This window comes from Heterostelium album, assembly GCF_000004825.1.
Source record: "Heterostelium album PN500 unplaced genomic scaffold PPL_contig1, whole genome shotgun sequence".
In the NCBI taxonomy this organism is placed as follows: Eukaryota; Evosea; class Eumycetozoa; order Acytosteliales; family Acytosteliaceae; genus Heterostelium; species Heterostelium album.
In genome coordinates, this window is record NW_008805078.1 from 1,156,098 (window position 1) to 1,175,229 (window position 19,132).

Genomic DNA, 19,132 nt, shown 5'->3' on the forward strand with positions numbered 1-19,132 from the left:
TATGTGTTAAATTTTAGATTTAGTTTATTTTTTTTCTGTCTTTTTTTTTTATATGTTGAAAATATTATAACTTATAAATATATTAATTATGAAAACAAATAATAATAATATATTGATATACTTGGTTGGTATAGGTTTTGTATTTATTGCTATTTTGATTTCGTCCAACTATATTACACCACCGGATTTCGTCAAGAAACAAATATTGTTGAGTGTCGACTACACAAAAGCTGGATGTAACAACAAGAATGGAGAGAGCAACTGTAGTGTAACAAACGTTGTTTCATCACCACCCGACCATTTCATATACTTTGGCTTTGGCGAATATTTGGCGAGTCAGGCAAAGCTATCGTTGGAGGAGCATCGTCATCAACAGCAGCAACACAAGCACGACTACCACTATTTGCGTGTCGACTCGAATCCCTATACACTGACAGCCGACAACAGTATCGATCATGTCAAATTCCTCATGCTTACGAACCAGAGTTTTGAACTGCCGGCCGTTGGCAGAGAGTTGGTCTGTCGCTACAATGTCCGGCTGCAGACATTCAACACTGACAAACATCCATTCGGCAGCAGTGTCCACAATCCCGAGCAAGATCTTCGTTTGGCAGCGGCCGCCGTCAACTCTCTCGATTTCGCCACCAACATTGTCGCCGACTTTCTCATCACCAACAACCAAATCTACGTGGTCTACGAACGTCTGCCATTCGCCGGACCAGAATATGCAGCGTTCACATTTGCCATTCCGATTCGCACGAGACAGCCCAACGAATTTGTAGAGTTGGCAATAGCGTGGGACGCCGAACATCAGATCGTTCGATGGCTAATCGACAACCGTGAGGTCTACCGTGTTTCAACCGTTGGATACTTGATTTCACGTGAGTATTTAATAGTGGATCGTGGAGGTCGCGAAGAGTTGGTATTCCCCAAGTCTGTGCAATGTGGTGCTGGAACATTCACACTGCTCGACGGATCAGCACCATGTCTGGAAAGAGAAACCACCGTTGGAGGTGGATCTGGATGTATCAGCAACGAGCAATTGTCCCAAGGATTGGTACAACTTGATCACCCACCCGCCAGAAACTACCTGACATCAAGAACAGGTCGAACCAACCAAACATTCTTTGATGCAACCTCCCAACAAAAAAATCGTATATTTGGTCAGGGTGCAATATTAGACATCAAATATATTGAAGTCTATACACAATCGAATAAACATAACATTTAAATGAATGATTCATTTTTACAATATTTTTGGTGACAGTTTGTTTTATGTAAAAAAAACCACCCAGGGAGTAAAAATATCTTTCTATGATTTGTGGGAATTTTTGTGCCTCTTCCAAATATGATTTGCTAAAATAAAAGAGGAAAGAATGTAACTGCAATGATTGTCTCGATAAATTAATAATTATACTATTGTTATTATTTATTTATTTATTTATTTATTTATTTAAAAGATAATTTATATCAAGAACTGGGAATGGATAGAAGTTCATTCCTATTAAATAGTGTAGAGTTTGGTAGTGATGAAATAAGTAATAGCGGGACTATATTAGTATTAGATCATGATAGTAAACAAATAGAATTAGAAGAGTATGAAGGTGATTCAGCTATTTTAATAAATAATAATAATAATAATAATAGCAATGTTGATGATAATAATTATAATGATGATAAAGGACTGTTAGATAGTAATATTCAACAATTACAAAGTAGTGGTAGTGGTGGTGATACAAATACAACTACTTATGAAGATATAAATATTGGAGATGATAAAGATGGAGATCAAGATGTACTGCCTCTTGACATTGAGCGAAGAGTATCATTATATATGTTGGCATCTCATCTAATAACGAGAATGGGTGATAAGATGTGGGATTTCATGATACCCTTGACTCTGATAGTAATATCACCTACATCTCTAATACCTTCATCTTTATATGGTCTTTCTATCACATTTATCGGTATAATATTATCACCTTCAGTCGGGAGAATGGTTGACATTAAAAAGAAATTACCAAGTAAGTTAATAGATCAATGATCATTGTTACAACCAACAACAAACTTATTAACATTATTACAAATAAAATAAGTGATTAGAACAGCTATTAGTTGTCAAGTATGTGCATTAGGTACTTCTGCAGTGTTGCTGTATCTTCTCATGCGATACTCTGAGAGTAGTGACAATATTAAATCAAACATATTCTCTCACGTTGGTACTGCACTATGTTTCTTTGCTCTATTGATATCTGCATCAATTCACTCTGTTGCATCAAGTATAATGAATATCTCTGTTGAAAGAGTATGTATATATCTATATATAATATACATAAATGTTTAATTAACTTTTTATTTTCTTTAAAATAAAGAAATGGGTACCAAAGTTGATAAAGAGAGATTCAAGTTTAACTAAAATGAATACTAGAATGAGACAGATCGATTTAGTAACAGAGGTATCCGCACCGTTCATTGCCGGATTGCTTACTACCATACCTCATATCAATGAATTACGTGCGTTCATGATAGTGGCATTGTTTAACTTTGCTTCATTCTTTCCACAGTTTTACTTTCTTCAATTAGTTCACAATTCAGCATCTTTACAATTAGAGAGACAAGAGCAACAAGTAGAAGAAGAAGAATGTGTTCAACTAACTGAACATCAGCAAGCTGAACAACTACAACAACAACAACAAAAGAAATCATATACTCTTTATAATCCATTCAAAGATTTAATTCGTGGATGGAAGTTATTTATTAGACAATCGGTATTCTTGGTTGTAATATCATTTGTATTGCTTTGGTTTACTATTCTAAGTCCACACGACCCGCTGCTCACTGCTTACCTGTCGTCTAGCGGCTATACTAATCTGCAGCTAGCGATATTCCGTGGTGTAGGTGCACTGTTTGGTTTGCTATCGACATTCTCATTCGAACCGATGGTTAAGAGATTCGGTCTGGCCAACACAACCACCATCTATATCGCCGAAGAAGGTCTAATGGTATTACTTGCCGGTCTCGTCTTCACGGTACTCCCACTGACCACAGCAACTCGCTACATCTTCCTCATACTGATAGTAGTGTCACGTGTCGGACTCTACGGATTCGAACTTGGCGAGATTCACTTTGTACAGCGAGCAGTTCAAGATTCAATACGTGGCAATATCAGCGGTGTCGAAACTTCACTGACCAGTCTGGCGATGCTAGCGGTGTACATCGGTGGTCTGGCAGTTCACTCGACCGCCAATTTCTCCATACTCATTTGGCTCTCAATTGGATTCATCAACATCGGTGTAATAACTCTTCTCTTTTGGAGATTCACCAAACCAATCGATATAAAACTACATAAATTACAAAACTAACTACAAACAGAACACAGTGTTTAAAACAAAGTAGTAAACTAGTAGTTCAATGAATGAATGTCAAACAATGTAAAATATAATAATAAAAACAACTGACTTTTGTTATTTAGATTTATAATTTAATTTAATTTATACTAATGTTGCAATGTATTGTTTCTTTTTTCTTTGTTTTTTTTGCTGTTTTTTTTTTTGTCATCTTAATGTTTATAACATTCCTCTTTCAATTCACCCAAGTATGGAAGTTCACGATATCTCTCTGCAAAATCGAGACCGTAACCAATGATGAATACCATTGGGATGTCGAATCCGATGTACTTGACGGGTACCTCTACTTTGAGACCCTCTTTCTTACGCAGGAGCACCGAGGTGGCCAATGACTTTGGTTTACGTGATTGCAACAACTCCAAGAGATGCTTCAGAGTGAGACCACTATCAACGATATCCTCTACGACGATGACGTCTTTACCTTCGATGGCTTCCTTCAAATCCATATTGATCTTGACGACACCACTGCTTGTAGTGGATGCACCATACGATGAGATCGACATGAAATCCAAGGTGACCAATGTATCTGGTAGATCGATTGCTCTAACCAAATCCGACATGAACATGAACGATCCCTTTAAGATACCAATTAAAACCAACTCTTTTGAACCTTGGTAATCCTATATATAATGAATGATCATATATATATTAACCATACCAAACACAAGCCAATGAGTATAATTCAATCAAAAGAAAAGTAAACATATGTTTTTTTTTTTTTGAAATAGACAATCTAATTAATATCATATAAACAAAGTGTGCGTTGTTGTATATTAAAACTATTCTATTTACCTTGGTGATCTCACGACCTATCTGTTGAACACGTTCCTTAATTTCATTCTCTGAGAAGAGCAAAGTCTTTACATTTGGATGTAAGTTGGTGTTTGAATTCATATTTCTATTATTATAAATGAAAGAAAAGATATAAATATAAAAAAAGATATTTTAAATTAAAAATAAGATATATTAAAATAAATAAAATAACAATTGAATCAATAAAAATAACAAAAACAATTAACCAACAACAACAATACTCAGCAAATCAACCAGAGTAGCACCGATAATCATCTGTCAATAATTCGAATATGATGGTTTGTCGTCTTAAAATCAAACCACACAAACATTCACACAACATTTTGCCGAATATTTATTTCGAATTTTTTAAATTTTTTTTCAAGCACTAAGTGATTTGAGTGTTGTGCATCCACTTAAAAAAAAAAGAACTTCCATTTTTAATTAAATGAAAAAAATAAACACAAAAAAAAAAAAATGAAAATATAAATAATTAAAAATATTTTTATTAATTTCACTCTTATCATATTTGCATTGTGTTGTTGTTGTTTTGATTTTATAATATATATATTTAGTAATTGAGCAGATATTATTAGTTTAGTTTGTTAATATTTATATGTTATTATGTCGTCAAGTTCATCAATTAATTTAGGTAGTAGTGTTAACAGTACTAGTAGTAGCAATAATAATAATATTGATGAAAATACAAATAATAATAAATTGATTGAATATATATGTGTGGTTGGATTTCATCATCAATTCGGTAATCGATTGGAACATATTTATCCAGAGATTTCAGATGTGAATAAGAGTCGATTCGAATGGAATCTACTGCCGTTCTTATCATTGCCGGACGGTGTTCACAACTCACAAGAAGACTACTGCTTCTTCACACTGAATGAAGTCAACCCAATTGTACAGCCACCACGTAGACTCTACGGTCTCTCTCAATTCAAACAGGTGAACAGACAAGATCTACCACCTCATGCACTCTCAGAGTCTGACACACGTCAATCCGTACAGAAATCAATTTGTATATTATCTTCATTTGTAAGTTGTTGTTGTTGTTGTTGTTGTTGTTGTTGTTGTTGTTGTTAATAAAAAAGATTGAATCTAGATTAATTATTATTTCTAACATTACTATTAGCCAATATTCTATACATTTAAAACACAATTATCAGTTGCAAGTTATTGTTATTTCAATCAAGGTGATTTTAATAATATTGAATTATTAAAGAATTGGTATATACAACAGAATGCAGAGTTTGATACGAAATGTCAAAAGTATATTCAGTCCACTATGAATGGATCAACTACCACTGCTAGCGATTCTTCTGGTTCATCATTATCTATGAATTCATCACTATCTGGATTTGAAAATATAATATTGTCAAATTCCTCTGTTATACCAAAGATACCGATTCCTTCTGATTTCTTTTTAGGCTCACTCTCTTTGAAAATGTTTATCTCTCACTTTGGTAGGAACAGTCTGACGTTGTTCAAGTTGATCATGTTGGAGAAGGGTGTCATCGTTTTCAATCCACAGCCAATCAATGCGGTCTGTGAATCTATATTGGCAGTGGTTTCGTTGTTTCCCAGGCTGTTTGATGATTTCCTTTCACAGAATGCACTGATCAACCGTAGCTATAAAATCGACTGGAAACGCAAGGAAAAGTCGAATGCCAACGTGATCACCACAGCACAGCTAGAGGAATACGCGCTGCCATTGCATTTGTTCTCCTCCAAGTGTCTGCTCCACCCTTATCTCTCACTGCATCAGATTGCACTACTCTCGCCATCAACACCTGCACCCATCACACAACCATCGTCACCTACGTCACTCACCGGCAGTGGAGGAAGACTAATCAACAACTACAAAGGATTCCTAGTTGGAACCAGTAATAGTCTATTCTTAAAAGCACCTCCACAAACTACTCACGCAATTGTTGATGTAAGATCATAAGTTAAGTGATGATAGCTTAATTATCCATAAATTAATATTTCTTTTTTAATAGATTCAAAGTTCAGAGATTATATTTAGAGATGAATCATTACATAGAATAATGGAGTTGACATCTTCCGATAGAAGATTTATCGATAATATTATTAGTTGTGCTAGGGATCATCAAGGAAGTCAATATGTTGGTAGTGACCAGTGGATTCGTGATCAATTCGAACAGTATATTCTTTATTTGGTCGCTCACATGGCTACTCTCTTAAAGATAGAGGCTGGTAAGACAATGATCACCAATCTCGATACTGTACAGCAATATAACGAGTGGTGGATAAGATCATGGGCAACCACCCGTAATTTCAATCTTTGGAGAAATCAATTGTTTAAAGTTAACCCAACACCTTCAATACCATCAAAATACCCAATGTAAATATATAATCTACAACTACATTAAGTTAAAGGTTATTTTTAATTATTAATTTTTTTTTATCTAAAAATTAGTCATCCATCAGGACCACCCAGTGATATTTTAGATAATATTCAAGATAAACTTACAAATTCAATTAAAGATTTGGAACCTTTGACATCTGGAATTTCAAAAGCATTGTTTGGTGCATCTTCTTTTCTTTTTTCAAGTGGACAATCTATTATTAGTAAAGTAATGGATGAAGATATGACATCACCAACACCACCAAATACTTCAAGATCTACTTGGATACCAATTACTTCTACAACAACATCAACAACAACAACAACAACAACAACTTCAAATAATAATAATAATAATAATAATAATAATAATAATAATACAACTGTAAATAAAACAACAACAAATAATAATAATAATAATAGTAATATAGTGGAGGGAGAAGTAGAAGAAATAATGAAAGATGGTTGGAGTAAAGTTCAAGAGAATAGTTATTATGCTGCTTCTAAAGCAGCCAATGCAATGGTAAGTAAAGTTTATTATCAAATAAATTTTGTAATTAATTATTAATTATTTACCAAAATTTCCAAAAGAAACCATTGGTATCAAGTGGAAAAGTTATAGCAAAACAATTATCATCATCATTGATACAGATTGTGGCACCGGATCCATCAGGTAATCAAGAACAATCAACAAACAATAATTCATCTACATCATCAACAACAACAAATTCAACTTCAAATAATAATAGTAATAGTAATAGTACAAAGCCAACCTCAAGTGGTTTTGATGAAATTGAAGTAGATTTGAATTCACCCAACACATTGACACAAATATTCCAACAGAAGCAGCATGGTAATATCATTGAAGACTCATTTTCAAAGATGGAATTACTGGAGGAGATTGACAGTGAAGACATTTATGAGTTATAATTTAATTTTAATAAAATATATATTTTTATTTAAAAGTACACAATGATTTCATCAAATTTAGTAAAAATTTTTTTTTTTTTTTTTTTTTCGTATGATTAGATTAAAAGAAAGTATATTGATTAATCATAAAGTACAGCAGCATATCCCAAGTAAATGGGTGAATCAAAATAATGGAACAGCAATTAATACAAAGCATAGATCAGAATCCAAATAATGGTGTTGATTATTATAATTTGGCTCTGATTATTTCAGATGAAAATCGATCGTCAGCCATTCTTTTATCAGGTGAATCAATGACAATACAACAACTATACTTGAAAGCAATAGAGTGTGACTCATCACATTCAGAATCATACCATAAACTTGGATTCCTAATGACAAACAAAGATAAAATTATCACATTGAATAATGGACAAACAATGACCGAACAACAATTATACATGAAAGCAATAGAGTGTAATCCAAATAGATATGAGTCATACTATAATCTAGCGACAGCAATTGAAGGTGACGATACAATTACACTGAACAATGGACAATCAATGACAGATCGACAACTATTCTTGAAAGTAATAGAGTGCGAACCATACCATTCAGATTCCTATCATAATCTTGCTACTATTCTATTGAAGAGTGACGATACAATCACACTGAATAACGGACAAACAATGACACAACGACAACTATACTTTAAAGCAATAGAGTGTAATCCTTATAATACAGAGTCATATTATAATCTTGCTAGGACTCTTGTTCAAGGTGAGATGATCACACTGAATAATGGGCAGACAATGACCGAACAACAACTATACATGAAAGCAATAGAGTGCGATCCAAACGATACATTCTCCTATATTAGTCTATCAAGCTTATTATCACCATATGAAACAATCATTCTTCACGATGGTCAGGTGATGACAAGGATACAATTATTGGTGAGAGCAATAGATTGTGATCCAAACTACCCACTTACATATTCGTTACTTGCAAACTCATTACCTGGAACAATCCATACAGCAATAACACTTTTAGATGGTCAGCTAATGAGTCATAAACAACTCTATTTAAAATCTTTAGCTCTAGATCAAACATACTATGATGCACATGTTAATCTTGCAAATTTACTCGAACCAACTGAATCAATAGTCTTGCCATCTGGTGACACATTGACAAAGAAGCAATTATACCAAAGGGCAATTCAACTTAAACCAAACTTCCATCATTCATTCATAGGTTTAGCGTTGTGTATGAACTCAAATGAAACAATCACTCTTCATAATGGTGTATCAAAGACAAAACAACAAATATTCATTGAAGCCTTGAAGAAAGATTCTACTCTGACATTTATCTACAAATATATAGGACTAACGCTTTCAAACAACAAACAAACGATGATACTTTCAAATAGGTGAGCAAATGTCAAGGAGACAACTACTTCAAAAAGCAAGAAACCAATCAGACCAATAAATAAACTTAGAGAGAATTTGATTGTTCAATATAGATATTCAAATCGAAAAAAAACAAAAATTTATAAATTTTTTGACAATATTTTAAAAAATGAAGTTGCAATTCATTCACTCATCATTGTACTCTTGGCCGAGTTGGTCTAAGGCGTCAGTTTAAGGCACTGATTTCTTCGGAAGCGTGGGTTCAAATCCCACAGAGTACACTATAAAAATCCATGTCCGCTTGCGGTGATGATCTTTGTAACTATAACAAGATGGATTTTTCTATATAAATCAAAGTAGTCGAAGGACGTAGTTAGTGAAATGGTTCATTCGTGGGCCTTCACTACTTCGACCCGGGTTCGAGGCTCGGTAATGACTAAGTTTCCCCGCTACCGGAACGTATATAATAAAACTGATGTCCTAAGAGCCCATGGGGCAATACATTGACACCAACTCGTGAGGAGGTGATAAAAAACACCTCCTTAGTGCAATGGACCTAAAAAAAAAAAAAAAAAAAAAAAAAAAAAAAAAAATATAAATCAAAGTATTGTATATAATAACCCAAGCCTCTTTGGCCAAGTTGTTCCATTAGTAAGCCTTAGAGGACTTGGGTCGTGGGATCGATCCCGGGTTTTTACAAAATTTTCCCGACTTGAAAGGAGCGCGCCAAGTACTAATCTAGTATCTTAAATACTATCTTGAACCCCATGAAGTTGACACCGACAATAACTAGCAGGCTTATCACAGGTGAACACCGAGTGGTTTGCAAACGTACCCGCTTAGAATTCTAAGTGGCTTAAATACTCTGTCTGCCAAACCATATCAATGGGAACATCATCCCTTACTCAAAATGATGGCCATCTCAGCCGGCCTGTGGCTGAACTGTTCCAACAATAAATAAACACGAACTGTAGGGTAATATCAAGCTCTAGACCTTGACTATCAGTAATGGTAGTACAAGGATAATTTAAAAAAAAAAAAAAAAAATGTATATAATACAATCAGAGAGAACACTTGAGAGTTCTGATTAATAATTGTGACTCTAAAGGTTTGGTAAATTGTTTAAATAGTTCGCTATTCTGTTTTCTTGGAATTGCTGATTATTTCCTGGATATGGATTCTTTACAGTAACTAAGAGGTTTGCAATGGTTTATGGTTTGATCACTCTGTTTGATATCATAAAATCTTTTGTGCCTGTGGCTGAACTGCTCCAACAATAAATAAACACTGTACAGTAAGTATAAGTTAATACTCTTAAAGCGAAATCAACTATCATTAAATCTTATGTACTTCCCATGCTCTTCTATCACTTTTATCTTGAATCACCCACACCTGATCAAATCAAGCTTGTCAACAGACTTATTGCTTAGTTCTTCACCTGTGCACCTGATACCAAAGAAAAGTTCACAGCTTTGATGTCTTTGGAGAGGTCTTGCTTCCCCTGGAATGATGGTGGTCTGAATTTGTGGGATTTATCTTCGCTCTGCTTACAAGATATGGGTCTTTATTAGATTCTTGTTGTTAAGTAGAAACAACTCATTTGGTTTCTTCAAAATATAGATTTATTTTTATAGAAGTAAGAAATATATACTAAGATAGATCTTTGTAAATGATTAATAATTAAAAAAAAATGAATCATTTATCTTGTTAAAAAAAAATAAAAAAAATAAAAGATAAAATTAATTTGTGCAATATTTCTGAAGAAATAAAATATTTGTTATTATAGTACTTTTAAATTTATTTTGAAATATTGAATTATATCAAATATAAGAATGATACCAGTAAAATGTTAAAAGTAAGATAAAATATTTTTGGAATACTTGATTTGGATTACTGAATGGCAAGAAGTTATTGGTTTATAATACAATTCTAATTTTTAACAGTTCAAGACTAAAGAAAAACTAAACAAAAAAAACTCAACACAGAACACAAATAATATTTGTATAAAAAGAGTATATTTAAAAGATTACAATTATATTTAAATTTTAAAACAATTTTTAAAAAACAATTAAATCATTGAAAAAAAAAGGATATCAATACATTTTTAAAAAGATTAATCAATAACATTATTAGAAGAATAATAAAGGATTAAGGAATTATTTTCAGAAAAAATAGAAAAAAAAACTTTTTATACTCTTGTTCATTTAAAAAGTAAAGGTTTTTAACTGATTTTACATAAACAAAGATATTGTTTTTTTAGAAAAGTAGTTTAACAGATGAAACGAAAATAAAACAAGGAGAGTATAGTATTGTACAGTTGTCGGATATACTAAAATTAGTTAAACAAAATTATTTATTACTATAGACATCTCACTTATCATCAATATTCGAAAACACATAATATGAATTTAAATATTACTTAACTAAATTTGATATACAAACAACCTGTCAGGACCTGAATGTTTTTTAAAATTCTTAGGAATTCATGAGATAAATATATTTACTAGATGCCATTCATTCTAAACTCATTAGAGCTCTTAAAAACTGTTAATAATGGGGATATGAAATGACACCTTTTTACTGACAAAAACCCAATGAATCTTTATGAAATAATTTGAATCAAATAATCATTAACTATATATATCTTAATCCTATTAATTGATTTTTAAGAAAAGTAAATTTATATCTATAAAAACAAAAATATTTTATTTCTTCAGAAATATTGCACAAACAAATTTTTTTTTTTTTTTATAAAAAGTTAAATGTCTCAATTTTTTATAAATACAAATCATTTTCAAAGATCTATATTTCAATATATTTGTTACTTTCTAAAACAAATAAATGAATATATGTCTGATGATTTGATACCTCTGTCCTGTTTCTCAGATTTTTGATCTATCTTCAAGAAGGGCGATTTCTATGATCCAGCCAATAGAAGACCTAATACATTGCTTAATTGTGATTATAAAATATTAAATGAAACCTGAGGCTGAGAATTTTTTTTTTTTTTTTTTTTTTTTTGAAAAGTTTTGTTGACTCATGATCAGTCAACAAATTGCTGGTATTGATATTAACCTCCCAGTTTGCGTTTTATATTATATATACATTCTCACACAGGCCGTGAGAAATAGCCAATAAAATATTATTATTATTATTATTATTATTGTTTATAGTTATTATTAATTAATAAGTTGAGTAGCATTAGGACAGAATAGATCTAACAGTAGTAGAGTGTTAATGAACAACAGTATAAAGCGGTGGCACGTAGTTGGAAGGATTTAGATTCCAATTAGATTTAAATTTACGAGTTATTGCAGAGCAATCGACAATGACTCCTTGGGAGATAGAATTAGCTATTGTGAAGTTAAGCTTGTGGTAATTGGCATCGATTAATTTGGTGTAATGGGTGACTGCTCTCTTGACGGTATTTTCCAGCTTGTAATTGGTACCATCACCAAACATTTTACAGGACAGCGCCTGCCGTAACGAATGTACGATAGCAGCAGTAAGGTGGGTGAAGTGGACAGTAATACGAATAGGACCGTCGAACTTGATGCACGAGTGCTTCCAATTACTAAGTCTATAGATACAATACTTGTAGTATATATGTTTGATAAAGGAAAGGAACTGCTGTGAAACTACATTCCTGCATTTGAAGAAGAAATGCTCATGTGGGTTGCAGAGTTCAGTGAAGGTGTCACCACAGAACTCACAGACATGACAAGTGCGCTAGTGGTTGATGGGGAAGGTGTGAGAGTACAGCCTGAATATGCTGTTACGTAGCATAGGCGTTTTGACCTTGGATATGTGCAGGAACTGAGATTGGGGAACCAAAGAGTGACCAATCTGGATAGTTTGTTGACCTTCAGTACGGCGGATACGGGGGTACTTGTGGTTGAATAGAACAGAATAGATTTCCTTCAGAGTTAGGAGTGAGTGACTCTGAGATGTTGAGAAAGTCGTTAGAATCTATCAAACTTTTGTAAAGTAGTATTACTAATGAGTAGTACAGCTTTAACAAAAGGTTGGAAAGATATGTAGAAAAGAATAATAAACTTAACTCGATATTAATATATTTTATAAATCAATATGAATATGAATATCGACCTAAGGATTTGTTTGGTGTATTTATAGTTTCGGCTACTTTTCTACAAAACTGGATTTGTCAAAAACCGTTACAAAACTTTTGGTTTTTTTTTTTTTTAATTTATTAAAACCGCAAGCGGACATGGATTTTTATAATGTACTCTGTGGGATTTGAACCCACGCTTCCGAAGAAATCAGTGCCTTAAACTGACGCCTTAGACCAACTCGGCCAAGAGTACAATGATGAAAACAACTAAAATTTTTTTTATTATTGTTTTTTTGCCAACTCACTAACTATATTTTTATTGATAAAATATCACATATCGCAAGAAGTTACTGGCAAATTATAATTTTATCAATACAAATATAGTTAGTGAGATGGAAAAAAAAGAGAACCATTTAAATTAAATAAATAAAATTCATTATTTCGAGTTAAAAAAATGACACTAATCAAATCTTTATCTTAAAGTTTATTTTTTGATTGAAGAGAGAGGTGATATTTTTGTTCTTATATTAATTCTTTGTTCTACTAAAAAAAAATCGTACCAGGAATTTTTAGATTTTTAGCAACGAAAGATTTTTTTTGTGTGAATTCCCTCATTTAAAGATAATCACCCAAAAACTAAAGATTGGATTTTTGAAAAAAAAACTTTAATTTAAAAATAAATCAAATTTCGTCACCAAATAAAAATAACTTGATTTAAAAAGTTTCACTTTAGGTGACTACTTTTTTTATATTATTATACAAATCACTCTTTTAATCTTATACACAAATATATTATATATTTAATAAATTTATATTATAACACAATGGCACAAGAAGACCAATCATTAAACCAACAATCACAACCAACTCAAGTTGAGAACCAAACATACAATCAAAATGCTTACCCAGCATACAATCAAAACGCTGCTTATCCACCAGGATATATGCCACAACAAGCTTATTATCAAGGTAAAGATTAATTAATTAATTAATTTAAACATATATTAAATTTAATATATGTTTAAAAAAAATTAAAAAACATAAAAACCATTTTAATTAATATGTATTTTATTTAATTTGTAGGATACCAACAACCAGCTCAACCATATTACGGAGGTGCTGTTCTTCAACAACCAACTACAGTTGTTGTAAGCCAAACCCATACCTCTTCATACTGCCATGATGACGATCACCACACCACCGGTGCTTTAATTGTTTTCTTGGTAGGATGGTGTTTCCCAATCATATGGGTAGGTGGATTTTTTTATATAAGATCTCGCAACTCGACTGCCAAAGGACTTGGTATTGCCTCGATTGTTTTATTCTTCTTGGGTATCATTGCAACCATCATCGCCGTAGCTGTTATTCTTAGTATTGCCGCAGAGACTGCAAACGAGATCAATAACAACACCTACAATTACAACTAAACATCTCTTTTCCATCACACCCACCATATAATCAATCCACTTTCTTCTTTATGTCAATATTTCATTTCTATAATCATTTTTATATCTAATAAAATCAATTTTTAAAAATTGGTTCTATTCACTCTCAGTTCAACTATATTACAAAAACAAGTCATACATAAGATATATGATGAATAGATTGTAATATAGTAGCATTAAATGTATAAAACAATAAACAATATAACAATAAATTTAATCATTTAAACATTACATGTAACAAATTTATTTGAGATGTTTTCACAGCATTTTTACCTGCGCAGAATCCCATTTTTCATATTTTTTTTGTCTACTAACGAGAAAAGGATGTAGTAATCGAGTTTGATGGAGAGAATAAGATCATTACCATTCCTCATAATCATAAAGATTACAGTTCTTGGATCGACTCTACTCCAAACAAAAAATTACAACAACATTGTTTTCAAAATTAAAATCTGTTTTATCTTCTACATTTTATTTAGAAGTAAAAAAATTATTTAAAAATTAAAAGCTATAGCTATCGAGTTATGTTTATTTTTAATGTAGGTGTTGTTGTTGGTCTGCGGTAATACTAAGAATGACAGCTACGGCGATGATGGTTGCAATGACACCCAAGAAGAATAAAACAATCGAGGCAATACCAAGTCCTTTGGACGTCTAATTGCAAATCATTATTTAAAAAAATCCAATATAATATTATAATAATTCTATTTCATACAAATTTGAAACTTTTTTTTTTTTAACAATATTATATGTTCAAAATATATGTGCCAACCCATTATGTTTATTATTTGAATAGTTATTTAATTGATTGTCATCTTCCAATCTAGATCATCTTCATTTTGTGATTCTGGTAATTTAGATGACCATGTAATCGATATTAAATAATCACAATCCTTTGAAACAGTCTCTGCATCAGCAGGATTTCTAATTGGGAATGTTATATCATTTGTCTTTGGTATATTTACATCTAATTGACCTAGTTTATTATAATGATATCATATTAAAGTTAAAATGTTAATAAAAAATAAAAAAATAATAATAATAAATAAATATTTGTTAATTTTTAGAGTTACTTACAATAGATTTGATATTGTACATTGATTCTAATGATATCTTTTTCAATTGTTGTATTGATAAAGGCAATCTTGCAATCATTGAATTTAGCTTGATAAGCAATACGCTTGTGAGTATAGAACAAGTCACGTACATACAAAAGATTGTTCAAACCTAACGATCCTGAAGCAATGCTTTCGAGTGCACTCATATCATTATTCGATGCCATTTCAAACATTTTAAATACTGATACTGTTGAATCTGAAAAGTAATGAAAGAGAGTGTGTTAATATGTTATATATATTATAGTGTATGTATCTATTTATCAAATAATTAATTAACTTACTAACAATGAAATCATCATAGTTTATCCATTTTGGGAAATCTTTGTTGTATAACCATGGCATTAGAGAGTAGAGGAACACAGAGAAACTAGGTCTGATCGACATGTATGCAAATGGTGTCAACGATTGCATCGGTAGGCTTCTACCACGTGAGAAAATGAGTGCATGTATAAGATATCTTGGTATTTCCGCTGCATCATTCGATTCTGTTTTATAATTCTTTAATACCTCGCTATTCAAATCACCTTCACTCTCTATTGTTTGAATATCTTTTAAACTTGGTACATTTCTAAAGATATAAAAAAATAAATAAATAAATAAATAATAAAGTGAATGAATTATTATAATTATATTTAGAACAAATCATACCTAATTAGAGCTATATATTTATTATCTAAAGTTGTCTCCTCAGTAGCATTATCTTCATTTTCTTGTTTATTATCAGGTGATGATGTTGTTGATGTTGATGTATCGATCTTTGATTCTACTTCTTCTTTGGTTGTTTCAGAAGCATCAGTTTGAATCTTCTCTTCTTTATTTTCAATTTTTTCTGTTGGTTGTTGTTGTTGTTTGTTTTCTTCTTTTACTGCTGCTGCTTGTTGTGTTTCATTGTTATCTTTTGTTGTTGAGTAGTTATATATATTACCGATGTTATTATAATTATTATTTCTTTGATAGTTTGAAAATAATACAGTATTATATCTATTACATAATGAACTTTGTTGAAAAGTAGATCTGAAAACTGATGATGATGATGATGATGATGATGATGATGAAAATGATCTACTACTCTTTATATTTAAAGATAATCTATTATAAATTGCTCGAGTAATCATTTTTTATGACAAATAATTAAAATATCAATCAATGTTCAATTATTGAATAATTTAAGTGGTTAAAAAACTATGCAATGAACTTCATTCTGATCATGAGAAAAAAATAAAATTTGTTTTAAATATTTTAATAATTGTTAAATTTTGGTTATGAATGTATATCAATAAATTTTTATTTTTATTAAAATTCATCGATAAAGAGCAAAAAGAACTTCAATATCCTAAAGAATTGAGTAACCATCGTAAGCATATGGGCTATGTCGATATAAACAACAAAGACATATCAAACAACGCAATCGAAAATCGGTAAGTGGTGGTTAAATATATTCAATTATCTAGTGATATTCATTTTGAATGCTTATGTTATTTACAGTCAAAAAAACAAAATTTCATACAACATGAAATCCGTGTGGCTTGGTTTAAGCTCAAAGAACATTTTTTTTTTTCTAGTAAATGATGTATTTCTTTAAACTGATAAAAAAAAAAAATGTAAATTGACAGTAACAAAGCAAAAACAAAACTGTCAAAAGTCATTCATATTAGAAACTGAGCAGTTTATTAAATTCTTATATTAAGATCCCATTTTCAGCTTAATTTCTTGTTAATAAAACTAGTATTTCAAAATAAAAGATTTATTCAGGTTATCTATTTTTAATCACAAGTGGTCTAATTACCACATTTTAAATTTTATACAAAGTTTTTAAACTTTTTGCATGACCACTTTAACAATATTTTAATTGGTTTAATTTATATCAAAACAAAATTTATTAAATAAATTTATACAATTCATAAAAAATCAATAATTATTTTGTACAAGTAGATAAAATGGAAGAAGATATTGGGGTAGTGGTAATTGATAACGGTTCTGGAGTGTGTAAGGCTGGTCTTTCTAGCAGTGAAGGTCCGAGTGTTTTATTTCCATCAATGGTTGGTCGCCCAAGAAACACTGACATCACCAGTCAAAAGGACTTTTACGTTGGAGATGAAGCACAATCCAATAGAGATATCCTAAACTTGACCTACCCAATTGAGCATGGTATCATCACCAATTGGGACGATATGGAGAAGATATGGTCTCATATATTCTACAATGCTCTCAAAACTAAACCAGAGGAACATTCAGTTTTCCTAACTCAAATCGTAAACTCTCCAGAATCCATTAATGCTAGAATGAGTGGTTACATGTTTGAGACCCTCAGTGTCCCTGCCTTGTATATTTCCAGTACACCGGTTCTTTCTTTGTATGCCTCTGGTCAAACCAGTGGTTTGGTCATCGAGTCTGGTTATGGTGTATCACACACTGTTCCAATCTATGAAGGAAGTTTGATCGCAAAAGGAGTCAAAAGATTAAATCTTGCTGGCGATGGTTTGACTGAATATATGAAGAAACTCTTGGAAGATCGTGATATAACCTTGGATATGGACACCGCTCTTGACATCAAGGAGAAGTTTGCCTACATTTCTTTGGACAATAATGAATCTGATAAGCAAAATGATCATTCATCCTATGAATTACCAGATGGTCAAGTTATTACCATTGGTGAAGAACGTTATCGATGTCCAGAAGGGATCTTCCAACCATCACTCTTGGGAGATGAATCTGATGCTGGTATTCACCAGATGGCTCACAGCTCGCTCATGGAGTGTGATGTTGATATATGTAGAGATTTGTCAAGTAAAGTTGTCCTCTCTGGTGGTTCCACTTTGTTTCCAGGTTTTTCTGAACGTATTTCAAAAGAATTAAAAACCTTGTGCCCTTCTACAATGGAGATTAATATCTTTGCACCACCAGAACGTAAAAACTCTGCTTGGATTGGTGGTTCAGTTATGTCATCTCTCTCCTCTTTTGGTCAATTGTGTGTCACCAAAGTAGAGTTCGAAGAAATTGGTCCGTCCATTATCAAAAAAACATTTACATAAACTCATTTTGAATTCTTTTTAAGAAAGTATCTACTGATACAATTATCCAAATGATAAAAATAAATAAATTTCATTCACTATACAATCTTTCTTTGAATATTGAAAAAATATGAATATAGATATTATTGTTTGTATGGGGTTTGAGTAAGTCAAAGTCTGTACCGAAAAAGAATCAGTATTATAAAATAAACTTGTTCTAAGTGTATTTAAAAAAAATAAACTAAATCTTTGTAAATATAATTTACATGAAAAAAATATGTTTGTTTTCTTTTTGATTAATCAAAAACTATGTTTAAGTTTAAAAAATAGTTAAATTTATGTAACTACTTTTCTGATAAAGAGATTGTTTACTATGGAAATGTAAATAAGTGTATCTTTTGTGAAAGTAATCTAGTTTTAAAAGTATCAGGAAGATTTCAATTTTAATAGTTTAAAGTTCTTACGCTAACTTAGAATAGGTACGATTAATTAATATTAATAAACAAAAAAAAAGTTCTTACACTAATCTGTGTTGAATAATTAATAAATACACATAATCAACTACTGTAGCACGTTAATATCAATA

At 31.4% G+C, this 19,132-nt stretch overlaps 8 protein-coding genes and 2 non-coding genes across 10 annotated transcripts; 7 read left to right on the forward strand and 3 right to left on the reverse strand.

The window, feature by feature from the left end:
• Positions 1 to 88: 88 nt before the first annotated feature.
• Positions 89 to 3,362, forward strand: PPL_01275 (uncharacterized protein; the record flags this gene model as incomplete). Its single annotated transcript, XM_020572290.1, has 4 exons — positions 89 to 1,025; positions 1,461 to 2,024; positions 2,097 to 2,305; positions 2,373 to 3,362. The coding sequence occupies 4 exons, from the start codon at positions 89 to 91 to the stop codon at positions 3,360 to 3,362; spliced, it is 2,700 nt and encodes an 899-aa protein (XP_020438148.1).
• Positions 3,363 to 3,559: 197 nt separating this feature from the next.
• Positions 3,560 to 4,301, reverse strand: hprT (phosphoribosyltransferase; the record flags this gene model as incomplete). Its single annotated transcript, XM_020572291.1, has 2 exons — positions 3,560 to 4,027; positions 4,200 to 4,301. The coding sequence occupies 2 exons, from the start codon at positions 4,299 to 4,301 to the stop codon at positions 3,560 to 3,562; spliced, it is 570 nt and encodes a 189-aa protein (XP_020438149.1).
• Positions 4,302 to 4,823: 522 nt separating this feature from the next.
• PPL_01277 (uncharacterized protein) lies at positions 4,824 to 7,512 on the forward strand (the record flags this gene model as incomplete). The annotated part of the gene is made up of 6 exons (XM_020572292.1): positions 4,824 to 5,249; positions 5,347 to 5,677; positions 6,119 to 6,150; positions 6,215 to 6,579; positions 6,655 to 7,105; positions 7,174 to 7,512. 6 exons carry the CDS (start codon positions 4,824 to 4,826, stop codon positions 7,510 to 7,512), a joined length of 1,944 nt encoding a protein of 647 aa, XP_020438150.1.
• A 170-nt stretch (positions 7,513 to 7,682) lies between these two features.
• PPL_01278 (uncharacterized protein) lies at positions 7,683 to 8,979 on the forward strand (the record flags this gene model as incomplete). The annotated part of the gene is made up of 2 exons (XM_020572293.1): positions 7,683 to 8,793; positions 8,921 to 8,979. The coding sequence occupies 2 exons, from the start codon at positions 7,683 to 7,685 to the stop codon at positions 8,977 to 8,979; spliced, it is 1,170 nt and encodes a 389-aa protein (XP_020438151.1).
• A 119-nt stretch (positions 8,980 to 9,098) lies between these two features.
• PPL_01279 lies at positions 9,099 to 9,181 on the forward strand. Its single transcript has one exon. It is a non-coding gene; the product is annotated as a tRNA-Leu (tRNA).
• Positions 9,182 to 13,142: 3,961 nt separating this feature from the next.
• On the reverse strand, positions 13,143 to 13,225 carry PPL_01280. The gene has a single exon. It is a non-coding gene; the product is annotated as a tRNA-Leu (tRNA).
• A 571-nt stretch (positions 13,226 to 13,796) lies between these two features.
• PPL_01281 (uncharacterized protein) lies at positions 13,797 to 14,399 on the forward strand (the record flags this gene model as incomplete). The annotated part of the gene is made up of 4 exons (XM_020572294.1): positions 13,797 to 13,941; positions 14,056 to 14,120; positions 14,200 to 14,222; positions 14,246 to 14,399. The coding sequence occupies 4 exons, from the start codon at positions 13,797 to 13,799 to the stop codon at positions 14,397 to 14,399; spliced, it is 387 nt and encodes a 128-aa protein (XP_020438152.1).
• Positions 14,400 to 15,217: 818 nt separating this feature from the next.
• Positions 15,218 to 16,650, reverse strand: PPL_01282 (uncharacterized protein; the record flags this gene model as incomplete). Its single annotated transcript, XM_020572295.1, has 4 exons — positions 15,218 to 15,393; positions 15,495 to 15,731; positions 15,817 to 16,103; positions 16,184 to 16,650. 4 exons carry the CDS (start codon positions 16,648 to 16,650, stop codon positions 15,218 to 15,220), a joined length of 1,167 nt encoding a protein of 388 aa, XP_020438153.1.
• A 151-nt stretch (positions 16,651 to 16,801) lies between these two features.
• On the forward strand, positions 16,802 to 17,117 carry PPL_01283 (uncharacterized protein; the record flags this gene model as incomplete). Its single annotated transcript, XM_020572296.1, has 3 exons — positions 16,802 to 16,953; positions 16,987 to 17,009; positions 17,098 to 17,117. 3 exons carry the CDS (start codon positions 16,802 to 16,804, stop codon positions 17,115 to 17,117), a joined length of 195 nt encoding a protein of 64 aa, XP_020438154.1.
• A 355-nt stretch (positions 17,118 to 17,472) lies between these two features.
• On the forward strand, positions 17,473 to 18,567 carry PPL_01284 (uncharacterized protein; the record flags this gene model as incomplete). Its single annotated transcript, XM_020572297.1, has 1 exon — positions 17,473 to 18,567. One exon carries the CDS (start codon positions 17,473 to 17,475, stop codon positions 18,565 to 18,567), a length of 1,095 nt encoding a protein of 364 aa, XP_020438155.1.
• Between the last annotated feature and the right edge of the window lie 565 nt (positions 18,568 to 19,132).